Here is a 12,516-nt window from a genome sequence, read left to right as displayed (position 1 = left end):
CCGTTTATTTTGTTAGCTGTGTTTGCTGGTGTGAAGCTGGTCTTCAGAATGTGTATATACATGTGTGAGTGGGTGAGATGTGTGTCTTATCTTACCATAGTAAGACTTTACTATCCTCACATAATCTGTGGCTGTTGAACTGTGGATTACAGAGGATTTGTTCAAAGCAGAGTAAGCCTTGGGCGAAGTTGTAGATTTTGTTTGTCTGGCAGAGAAAGCATGCCTGTGTCCTGTGTTATAGTAAAGAAGTGACTGACTGTGTATACATATGTGCATTACAAGGCCATGGCAGCAAATCCTTCAAGCACGAACAGCGTGAAGAGAGGCAGAGACTTAGGTTTGTGTACTAAATTAAGTGAAGGGGGTGGGGGATTTAAAGAAAAGGCACAGGGGGTGTTTCTTGCCCCTCTCTCCCCTTTTTTCTCTCCCTGCCGGTCTCCTTGGTCACACACATGCACACATCCTCACACACACACACACAAACACTGACGAGGGCTCAGTCTTGCTATGGCCACCACCACCACAGAGGAGAGCTCTCCGGTCCCGGCAACCATAGCACCCCAGAAGCCTGACTTGGAAAGTAGCGTAGAACCCGGCTCAGCAGCAAAGCCTGAGCCCAGCGAGGCCCAGCATGACAGAGAGGAAAAAGAGGAAGAGGAAGAGGAGGAAGGTAGTCCAGGGCAGGAGAATGCAAGAGGGAAGAGTTTGGACCCGGAGTGGGTGGAAGAGAGGTTCAGGATTGACAGGAAGAAGCTGGAGAACATGTTGTATGGTGAGTGCACTGAGAGATGCCTAAGCTCCATCGTTTTCCATTGGCACTGTTATCATTCTCACACTCTTATCTATAAACTGCTTTTTCTGAAAGTTATTCTGTTTTGGTGCCTTCCTTCCTCACAGCCTGTTATCTACCTGACCCTGTGTGTCTGTCAGGGCCTTCAGCTGGCTATGTCCTTGTTGTCAACATCACTTTAACTGCCATCCACTAAGCACATGTTGCTGCACCATCATTGATTTATGACCTGCAATGGCTTATACATTCAGAATATTTGTTTGGTATCATCATTCCTATCTGCGAAGCAGAGGTAGTCTATTAGTTATCACTGCATGGCAGGTTTATGACAAATGCCTCCCCTGTGTTACTGAAAAAAACTCTCTCTGACAGTGTGCTACTGCTGCAGATAGAGGCTGATGTTTGTCTGTTTGTCCTCACACAGACACTTGATGGGAAAGCTTGGTCAATACAACTCAGATAACTATCAGTTGTTTAATGTGTGTGCAGGTGGGACTGAGCTTTTGCAGCTGTTTGAGCAACCTCAGTCAGGCATTAAGAAACGTATCTCATCCCTTTTGGCAGTAATCTATCAGACTGCACTTGAGACTTCACCCTAATAGGCTGAGGACCACTCTGTTTTTTTTTTGTTGTTGTTTTTTTTAACACACATCCTCTTGATTTTGCACTTTAATTTTTCGGTCAAGTGGGAGGTCTTTGCGTCAGCAAATGCCATTGATGTGATAAGCTGTCTCCAGGCTAATTTGTGGTTGTGCCCCCCAACCACCACCTTCTCTCTCCACCCCGTACTGTTCTCTTCCCATTCCTCAGCTCTGGCCAGCGTAACCCATAGTGATGAGGGGGGTTGAGGGCGTTCCTGAGTCTCCCCCCCGTATCCTGTAAATGTCACTGTGGAGCGATGGCCTTTTAAAATTGTTTATGTTCCCGGCAACCTCTTGTTCCAGTTGCTTGGCAAATTTCAGCCGAGTCAACATTTAAATGTTGACTTTACACAACAGAGCAAACAGAGGAATATTGTGCTGCTGACCAACAAAACGTGACAAATCACACTGCAGGAATGTGTGTTATGTGTTCTTTATGTTCGCTTGATGTTTGTCTTACAGCTCCGAAGCATGGGGATGGTGAGACAGGAGAGGAGTTTTTTGAGAGAGTAAGTAGAACATTTCATTAATAACCAAAATATGAAACAAAAAAATGAAAGCTGCTCTCCTCAGTGAAATCCACTGATACTCATCAGTGCACAAAGCATCCCGGTTAAATGTAGCTTACAGATCAGCGAGAGCATCCCTGTCATCATTTTAACATTTGTTCCACACTCTGCATCCAGTGATTACCGGTTTTATGGAGGTGATAATTGCAGTCTTTGAAATGCAAATGAGACATTGTATTCTTAGATGGAAGAGATCTGCCCTGGGTCTCGATGTGTTTATGTGTGTATGCGTTGGTTGTGTGTGTGTCTTTGTGGCATACAATGACAGCTCTTTGCTTCTCACGCTCTCCTATTGTTCGTGCCTCCACAGGTGATGAGAGAAACTGACACTGAGGTGAAATGGCCATCCAAACTGAAGATTGGAGCCAAATCAAAGAAAGGTGACAAATTCTTGACATTTGATTCACATCATCTCTGTGTTTTGTACCTTTCCGGTAGCACCTTTTTGTTCTCGCAAATTGATTTACCATTCACCGCAGTGCACTCAGATGTATAGCATTTAAACTGAACTCTTCTTTCCATGTAGATCCACATGTGAAGGTGGAGGGGAAGAGAACCAATGTTTTGGAAGCCAAAAAGAAGATACTAGAAGTGTTGGAAACCAGGGTGAGGGCTCTGCTGTTTGATTTTCACAATTTGTTGGAACAGTTACGTCAACTATGTACAGATGAAAACTTTTGCTTCCCTTCAAAATAAGTTTTTTTTAATTGTAAAGGTTACTTATTTATTTATTATGTTGAACCTGCTCCCATTTACATTTGAAGGCAACTTAAAATTGAAAAGTAATCTGCACAAATGACATCCCTGTTTATATAAAATCCAGGTGAACAAGGTGACTCTGAAGATGGATGTGGCATATACAGAGCACTCCCACGTGATTGGAAAAGGTGGTGGAAACATCAAAAAGGTGATGGAGGTCACGTCTTGTCACATCCACTTCCCCGACTCCAACCGCCACAACGTTGCTGGAGAGAAAAGCAACCAGGTAACGCTAACGCCACAAACTTTCATGTTGAAAACATGAAAACAAGCCTATTTAAAAGCCCTTTATTTTTTTCTGCTTTGGCCAGGTGTCCATTGCTGGGCCCATAGAAGGAGTGGAGGAAGCAAGGAGGAGGATAAGAGTGAGTGGTCAAAGTATAATCTGAGTTGAGACTACCCAGAATAGATTTTTTTCTGTCTCAAAACTCAATTTCTTCACTCCTGTCAAGACACAGCAATCAATAGAGTGATTCATAGAAAGGCGGGCACAAAGAAGACAGGCATATATGTCAAAAACACCGCTGTTTGTCTTTGTCTGTCTCACATCTCTTTATTTTCCCCTCCTCTCTGTCTCTTCTCCTTGTTTTCCATCCAAACTTTGACACAGGACCTGCAGCCATTGTCTCTGACCTTTGACCTCCCAGTCAGCCTGGTGCCCCAGACTCTGCCAGATGCAGGCTCCCCACTCATCCAGCAAGTAGTCCAGACTTTAGGGGTCAGTGTGAGCTTCAGGGCCGTGCCACCTCATCCTCAGGCACAACCTGGCTTCTACGAAAGCTGCTGCACGGTCTGGGGCCTGCAGGGCAATGCAGCTGCTGTCAAGGTTAGTGTCAGACATTTTAGGGACATTTATTACAGTTTATACACATTCAAATATGTCATGCATATATACATCATCATTTGACAGAAGGCGACTTGCATCCTGATGGACCTGTTGCTGGGGTCCGAGGTCACAGGCGGTATAGTGAGAAGCCAGCTGGATGTCACTTCCCAGCAGCATGTCTTTCTGTTGGGGCAGAACGGAGCTCACTTCATGAGCGTCATGCAGCAAACCCAGACTCAAATCATCCTTCCAGACCTCAGTGCTCCTCAGAGCCCTCCCTCACTGCTCATCCAGGGCAGTCCTGACGGAGTGTGTCTGGCTCGGCAGCAGCTCATGGTACAGTGCAGTGTGTTGTTTTTGTTCAGGTAGTATTGTGCTGAAGGACATGAGGCGTAGCAATTTGTTTATTCTTGTTTCTCGTGTTTCTATGCCATCTATATATCTAGTTCTGCTGTGATAACAAAATGTTTTCTTTATCTGTGTGACATTAAGTGTGATGTATGTGTCTTTGTATACACGTCTAGGACTGTCTGCCTGTTTGTTTGATGTTTGACATGCGTGAAGATGGCGAGGCAGATCCTTGTAAACTGTCTCAGATGATGCAAGACCTGGGAGTCTTCATTAGTGTCAAGCCAAAAGTAAAACAGACCAACAAGGTACAACTGTACACTTTGTTATTGTTAGAATCAGTCCATCTAAAAAGAAACAGTAATGTTGTTGTTTTGTTGGACATCTGTTCTTTTTAAAATGTACTTTCAGTCTCAGACTATAGAGTTTGTGATTGTTTATTTCATACGTGCTGGATTAAATAAAAAATATGTATTGAAATATTGTTCATTTTTTATTTTAGATGAAAAACTACTCCGTGTAGTCTCACATGCTGTAGCAAGTTGAATACTGATGTAAAACTCTGTATTGGTTTGCATGTATCAGTCAGTGGTGGTGAAAGGTCTAGAAAGGAACATCTCCTGTCTCTATGAGGCCCGCCGTCTGCTCCTGGGGTTGGATTCTTGTGAGACTGCCAAGGTAACCGAGATGACCCCTGACCCTACACTGGCTGGCAGCGAGCTGACTAACTATTGGCTCAACATGTTACTGCAGCAGCTTCGCCTCTCTGAGCAGGGTGAGCATATATGTATCTCTGTGGGTGTGTTTCCAGTTGGATTTTAGAAAGCTACTGTATTGAGAAATGTAATCACATCCTATAAAAACAACAGCAAAGGCATAAAACATCATTACAATCGACAATGAAGCACACTAAACAACAGAGTGCTTCTCTGGTGTTTAGTGTGCTTCATAAAACAATTCTTAAAAAATAAAATGCAATCAAGTAAAGCTTAATCAGCAAGCAAGCTTTTAAGAGCAGTTTTAAAACATCCATAATAGATTCTAGTATACAGATATGAGGAGACAGGGAGCTCCACAGTTAGGGTGTACCATAGGAGTAGGCCGACACCCACTATGCTGCTGGTCTGAGAATGGCTGATAATAACGTTATGTAAATCTGCAGTTGAGGATCATACCGAGCGAGAGTCTGAAGGAGGTCTGTGAGATAAGCAGAAGCTCGGTCATGACGTGCTTTAATCAAGTGGGATTTGTGTGATCTGTGAGTTCTCGATGAGTTGAAGTTGGTGAACACATTTGTTGGGGATGCCACCCAGCATTCCATTCAATGTGAGATGTTACAAAAAACATTGACTAAATGGGGTGATGTGCTAAGGTCTAGAGATGTTTTACAGATGGAAGAAGGCAATTCAGGAGATATTGTTATTGATATGTGGCTGGAGAACAAAAGGCTACTGTTCAAGATGACACAAAGGGTATTTAATTGTGTTGAGACAGGTATGGCGGCTCAAACAATGGAGAGCGATCAAATATTAGATTTTGAGAGTGTGGATTGGATTTAGAAGGAGTATTTCAGGTTTATCTGTTCGCATATATTACCTGGTGGGTTTATTTTGGAGTTTTCCGGTGAAGGACTGAGCAGTACTCTGATGTTGTCTTTAGAAAATAATCATATATTCACTCTTCAGTGTATTCTCTCTTTATCAATACAGGAACGTTTCTGTATCAGTTGTCCTTTTAACCTTTTTGTGAAGGATGTCTTTTATGCACATATTTTATTTTATTCATTAATACTCACTACTATGTCACCTCTTGTTGATCAGGTTCTGTTCTTACTGCCACTCCAGAGGTTTTGAGTGGTACTAAGCCTCGCCCCTCCCCTCCACCAGGTCTCACCCCTCCCGCTGACGAGGGGAGGACAGGACTGAAAGGAACAGACAGCCGGCCACTGGAAAAGGTTTGTCATGTTTTAAGGTCAAACTATACCAAACAAATCATTGATAGATAAACCTCAATAGAGAATAAACATGATTTCTCTCCTCTACTTCAGATCTTAGAAAATGAGGACCTGTCCGGCCAGTCAGAGGATGAGAGCTCCAAGGTCGTGGCAATGTCATCATCTGAGGTGTATGATGCCGTCAGCAGCATCGGTAGGATGGGGCTGGTGGGTCGGAGGGGGAGTCTCCAGGGTCCTGAAATTACCAAGGTTTTCATCCAGGGCAGACGTCATTCAACAGGGCAGGCACTAACATACAGGTGAGCATGCAAAGAACAAAAACAACAAAACAAAACAGAAAAAAAAAAAAAATGCTCGACCAAGGTTTTGTTGAGTCCTTACAATGACTGTGAACAGACCCCCCCTCCAGAGAGTGATCAATACACCCACACATACACCTACATGTGCCAGATCTGCTGAGAATCTTCACAAAAAACTGAGACGGAGAAAGGACAGCTTGTTGACCTCGTCTATATTTTGCTTTTCGCTGAGTCTCTTACTTATTTGGTTCTCTGGAAAAAAAAAAAAACTTTGTAGAATGGTGCGGTTTTAATGAAGCATCTCTCCCCTTAATGCAAACCATAATTATACAACATCTTTGAAATCCTTTTTTCGGTAATGCTGCTGTTGCTCTGGGGAAAGAAATAATTCATAAGCTCTCAAATGTTGCACACAGCCATCACAATTTAACCTTGTGTATGTATGTGTGTCTCCTGAATGTGCCAGATTGCTGAACGCAGAGACCGAGGGAGGGAGGAGTGAGCGGAGGAACAGCCTGAGGAGAGACGTGATGCTGGCTCAGGATGTTCGCGCTGACTCATCCAAGGCTGAGGTGAGAAAAAACAGGAATTGTAGGTCTCTTTTTTTTGCCACCACAAAATGATGCATTGCACCTTTTGACAACCTTATTAGACTACAGCTAAATCTCAGTGGAGAGACAATGAAGTCTTTCCGAAACCCAGCAAACTTTTGACAGTGAAGGTGTGATAGTATTTTAAAGATGAGGAGATGTATGCAAGTCAGAAAGAGGAGACAAAATTTAATGCCCGAAATTTCTGCACATCAAACTGAAGATAGATTGAAAACAACAGGAACATTTTATTTGCAGTATAACCTATTTATCTCCACATCCCTGACCTCGCTGCAATTTGATTTTGGGAATCGATTCTTGTGTTTGTTTGTGTTCCTTCTTATTTGTCATGTCTCACTCTCAAAGGTTACTGCATAGAGGATTAACAAGTTTACTGCCACAGCAGCAGGAAGGTTCCCCCTGCCTGTCCTCAGTAATCAGAGAAAAAAAAAATCAATTTCATGCATTATTTACCCACCTTATTTCCTGTTTATGCTTTGTAGGATTATGACTACGAGAAAAAGAAACTGCTGGCAACCAGAGGTTAGTGCTTCTAAATGTTTAATATTTTTTCCTGTCTTGTGGTTTCAGGAGCTCTGCACTTCTGCATCAATAATTAGGGCACTGCTAAGCGAGCATTTCTTTTTTTTATCGATCGATTAGTTGCTGTATACTGCAGATAAATATATTAAAAATACATTTTGCAGGCGGAATTAAGTCCAAAATGAATTCTCTATATTGTTGTTTTGATCGTCAAATGGCCACTTTTATACAACCAAGCTGCTGTTTTATTAGCTGGTCAGGGCACATACTGGAAAAGTAGTTTATGTCAGCTCCCCAAACAACACTAAATCGAAGGAATTCTGTAAAAGTGCAGAAGTTTTGGTCATAATGTTGTTAAAACATGATTTAATATCATATGATTATCCAGGATGAAGTAGCCTTTTTAGCTCATTCAAGCACGTTATGGAGGGAGCACATTAATATCCTGTGCAGAGGCAGGGACTTGATAGAGGGGGGCTATTTCGGAGCTGCACACTGCCAAGACAACTGATGAAGGGGACCTGTTTATGGGCTGCACTGTGCCAAAGTTATAATAGAGTAGCACTGGCACTCCCACTTAATTCACATAGGGCAAATACACAATGCCTATAACACACACATGCATCCAAACACAGTTGTCTTCTGTGCACCCTCATTCACACACATGCATGGACACACACGCACACACACACACACACACACACACACACACACACACACAGGAAACACTATCTCATCCATCACGCAGAATGAGAGATACTGGGAAGATCTGCAGCCAAATGGTGCTAAATTCCCTCAGTGTTGCTTTATGGGATTATGAATTAGCAGTTTGAATGGGCCATCTGCCTCACAGTCATTAAGACACCCATATGCCAGTATATGAATGGGACATTTACTCACAAAAAAATCCACACACGCACACAAACGGCAGCCCACCAGTTATAATCTTATTGACATCCCACTCTTTGAAGCGCTGCTACATTTTTTTAATCCCATATTCACACATAGATTCTGTTCCAGTGCCAAAAAGTGACCCAGGGTCACTTTTCTGTCATTTGAATGTGTGTATCTGTCTCAGTCTCAGAAATTTGAATTTTATTAAATATGCCACATGCTGGCAAGGAGAAGCATCGTTTGTTATTCATTATTTAACACCTGAACCCGGCTTGTCCAATTCAGAATATCAGAGTAAATGAGAAAACCTGTGGTGCATTTGTATTGCATGCTACATGCTATCAGTGTGCTATAGTCCATATGTTGAATTTATCAAATTATCAAATTGATTAACAAATGGCTACATGTAATGTGACAGTAATGTAATCATAGTGAACCCACAGAGAATCTGCATTTCCCTTCAATATGACAAAGCATTTTTAGTATCTTTCAGCTCAATGTTTTGGTTCCAGGTATCTTTATTGTTTTGGTTAACTCTGACCGCTCTTATCAGAGCAGCTCTGATAAACCATTGTATGCTACATGCCCAGCACTAAACTGCAGACAAAATTTAGATATTATCGGGTCAACTTAGTGAAACATTTAGCAGCTATAAGCCAGATGTTTCTCTCAGTAGTTGGTAGGAAGCAAAACAGCTGAAAGAAGAGCAAATATTAGATTTACATTCAACAAGTGGCCAGAACCATGACTCAAGTGAATGAATGAGTTGTGTATGTTGCAGCAGTTTTTCAAGCTTGTGTCCATTGCCCTCAAGAGGCTAAAATAATTAGGTAATGCAGCTTTAAAGCTCGTATTTTCATTCCTTGTGTTTGTGTTTTTTCAGCTATGCAGAGGAAGCCAGTGGTCACAGAAGTTCGGACGCCCACAGACACCTGGAGCGGCCTTGGCTTCTCCAAGTCCATGCCAGCTGAGGCTGTCAAAGAACTGCGCAACATCAGCCGACGCAGCTACAAACCCTACCTGAGCACCATCAATAGCCAGCATCAGGTATAAATGAATATCCTGCTAACTTAATGTCTGGTTTAACAACAACAACAACAACAAAAATCAACTTCCACCTTATTGGAGTTCATTTTATTTAACTTTAGCTGAGTTGGCTTGACATAACTGACTTTTGCTGAACTTGTTAAATTCTTTTGAGCTGCCAGAGCTGTTTTTTGTTGCACTGCGGTGAAACAAGCACCCCTACTGCATCCCCACCAACACTCTCATTTATTGGTATTGCCCTCTAACGGTTTAAAGCATTTATCACACTGTGTGGTAAGTAGCACCAATTTGTATGCTCAATTACTTTGGGTCTGATCCTATCGCCTCAGCTGCTCTCAACAACCTGTTTACCTGAACTGTTTCAACTCGTCTCCCTGGCTCTTAAAAAGCCCCTTGAACGGCTGCAGTCTGGCTGCTCAATAGCAACTGACAAAGAAGCAGACTCACTTAGGTTAATAAGAGCAAGAGGCTCAGACGATTTCAATTTTCTTCTGAGATTCAGGCAGCTGGGAGGATTCATACACTATTACAGGTCAGCCAAGAGGGGCAAATGAGCTTGTTTAGACCCATGATTAATCACCTTTCTTATTAAATCTTTGGATCTATGAACATTATGTCCACTGAAACCTTCTGCACACAAGAGAATTTGTGATCACTTGTAACCATTTGTCTAATGACCTCAAAAGAGAGATGAACGAAGGAGGTAGTGACAGAAGTACAAGGTGCTGGTGTGAAATATTCACAGATGAAAGAAACTCTAGTTCATTTTTAATACCATCATAATGTCTCTGTCTCCTTCTAGTCATGGGCTGCACAGATGGGGAAGGTGTACAACGGCAGTGATTCTGAGAACTGGAGAGACAGACGTGGATCCACGTCTTCATCCCTGCCTGTCTCTTCCTCCTCCTCCTCCTCCTCCTCCTCTTCTGCATCCTCCCCATCCTCACCCCCACCTACTTTCTCCTCATCCACCTCCTCCTTCCCTGCATTTGCATCCTCGATGAACAGAGGCAGAAATGACAAACCCTGTAAGTCTTACCTCTGTGTGGTTTTAAGCTAGACAAAACAGGCTGGTGCACTTCTAACCATTTCCTCTTGAACTTTGACCGGTGATATTTAGCGGAGAACTTCCAGAGCAGCAGCAGCTACTTTGAAGGTGTTTGCTCATCAAGGAGGGCATCAACCTGCAGTCAGCGGAGCCCCTCCCCCCAGAGGACTGATGACCTGCCTGAGCTGCTCAGCCAACTTGGCCTACTTAAATACATCGATGTGTTTGAACAACAAGAGGTAAACATAGATATAGAGTTGCAATGCATCATTTTCTGAGTGCAAACATTGAAAAAAAAAATGTGTGAAAATACATTTCCATCATCAACTGCAGATATAACACACAAGTTTTGAGTTGAGTTGGCTGCGTTTAAGAAGTTTCTGCAGAGAAACACATAAACTGTTGTAGCCAAACCAGCGTTATGCATTATTAATGATTCATTATGCAAATGTTCTCTGTAATCTGTGCTCATCTAGATTGACTACCAGACTTTCCTTACTCTGTCTGATGAAGATCTGAAGGAAGTGGGCGTCTCCACCTTTGGAGCCAGACGCAAGATGCTATTGGCAATCTCAGGTGAGAATATGATGTCCAATCTTAGACTCAGATCTGCTTCTCCATCTGTTAACGTGGTAGGTGGCGCTTGCCTCCTCTCGTGAAAATCATTACATTATTTATCTTCCTGTACAGACCTGAACAAGAGCAAGAGGAGGCTCTCAGATACACCAGCAGTGAAGCCTGGCTACCTGGAGGGTGGGGCTAGTGGTCGACTACCAAGAATCATGGATCTAGAAGTTCCTGCTCAGAGTAATCGCTGGTGAGAGGAAATGCCAACCAGCTCTGAGCTCCATCTGACTGACGTGGAGCTATTCAGCCTCTTAAAAGATATACAGTGATGCTATTGCCAGTGCAGAGGTCTAATCTCTGCCTGTTATTGAAGAAAAATGGATAAATGTGAAAATGCCCTGAAGAGCAGTAAACATTATGGAAACGTGCCTTTAATCTACAGCCATACTCCAAAGCTTTTTTTTACAAAATCAAGACAAGGAGGTCTTCGCTTCCAAACCTCTGATTCTATGAGAAACAAACTGTATGAAACACAATGTTGATCCTTTGTGGTATCTTTTGTCATCATAAAGTGCCTTTCTTATACAAATTATCACTTCTAAACTTTGAGCATGTCTTTTACGCCTGTGTTAACCACTACATTTATGCAATTGTAAATAAAGATTTACAAAAATAAATGACATTGTGCTATGATAGAGATGATGAATAAAATGTTGCTGGTTAATGCATCTAAACTGGGACTTTTTGGGGCTTTTCTTAGAGAGTTGACAGGACGTGAGGGAAGAGATCAGAAAAAATGACGTGCAAAAAAGGTTCCACAGACAGACTATTATTATGTAGTCAGCGCCTTAAATCCTTAAGTCACCAGCATACCCCTCAGAGCTCTATTATTCATCCAAACCACATGTAACTAGTGCTAGTATGAGCTGTCTCTCTACTCAAAGTTAAAATCAGACCACAAGAGGGCACTGGTGTCACACAATGTGTTTAGCAATTCAAGTCACATTTGTTTGCTGCACAAAAAATAATGGATTTGTTTCAGGAAGAAGTGACAACAGCAATAACTCCACGAGCTCCATGTGTGCAAGGTGGAGTTGGCTTTGAAATATACAGTAGCAACAATCAGATAAGGGGGAAAAATGAATTTGAAAACCCATATAGGTCAATACATTTATTGGTGAGAGGGTAACGTGACACCCATTTGAATGTGGTTTGGTCTCACTTGATTGCTCACCTGAAAATTCCAATTTAATTTGTGACTGTTGCCAAGAGTGAAGCCACTGGAACCACTTATGAGTTGTTCTTGTTTAATTTATTTTGCAGAGGGCTACACCCAGCAATTTAGTGCTATCACAGGGACCTCACTGGCAGAGTATTAACAGGAACCATGGTATAATCTCACTAAATTTGCACATTTGGAATTGTGTTGTTGGTTACCACATTGAAGTGAATGATCCAAGAAACCTCCACCGGGGGGCATGAGGGGGTCTGATCCGTTCAGACGCTTCCCAAGCTGGCTGGTGCAGTGGCAGCCAAGCATGAACGAGAGTGTGAGTGGAAGTGGTGGGCTGTGACAGATTAGGGAGAGATGATCCCTGCTTATTACAGTGTCTCTGCCAATTACATATGCAGGCTTTAGAC

General features: G+C 42.6%; 1 protein-coding gene across 1 annotated transcript; it reads left to right on the top strand.

Moving 5' to 3' along the window:
* Positions 1-445: 445 nt before the first annotated feature.
* bicc2 (bicaudal C homolog 2) lies at positions 446-11,589 on the top strand. Its single transcript, XM_019253749.2, has 19 exons — positions 446-772; positions 1,894-1,940; positions 2,311-2,380; positions 2,527-2,606; positions 2,824-2,985; positions 3,071-3,124; positions 3,370-3,585; positions 3,670-3,921; positions 4,110-4,241; positions 4,519-4,708; positions 5,754-5,887; positions 5,981-6,186; positions 6,653-6,758; positions 7,280-7,319; positions 9,097-9,260; positions 10,063-10,288; positions 10,381-10,547; positions 10,785-10,884; positions 10,999-11,589. Exons 1-19 carry the CDS (start codon positions 508-510, stop codon positions 11,127-11,129), a joined length of 2,742 nt encoding a protein of 913 aa, XP_019109294.2. The 5' UTR covers positions 446-507; the 3' UTR covers positions 11,130-11,589.
* The last annotated feature ends 927 nt before the right edge of the window (positions 11,590-12,516 follow it).

Source organism: Larimichthys crocea, chromosome I, assembly GCF_000972845.2.
Source record: "Larimichthys crocea isolate SSNF chromosome I, L_crocea_2.0, whole genome shotgun sequence".
NCBI classification, from domain to species: Eukaryota; Metazoa; Chordata; class Actinopteri; family Sciaenidae; genus Larimichthys; species Larimichthys crocea.
This window is presented reverse-complemented; position numbering and strand designations above follow the sequence as displayed.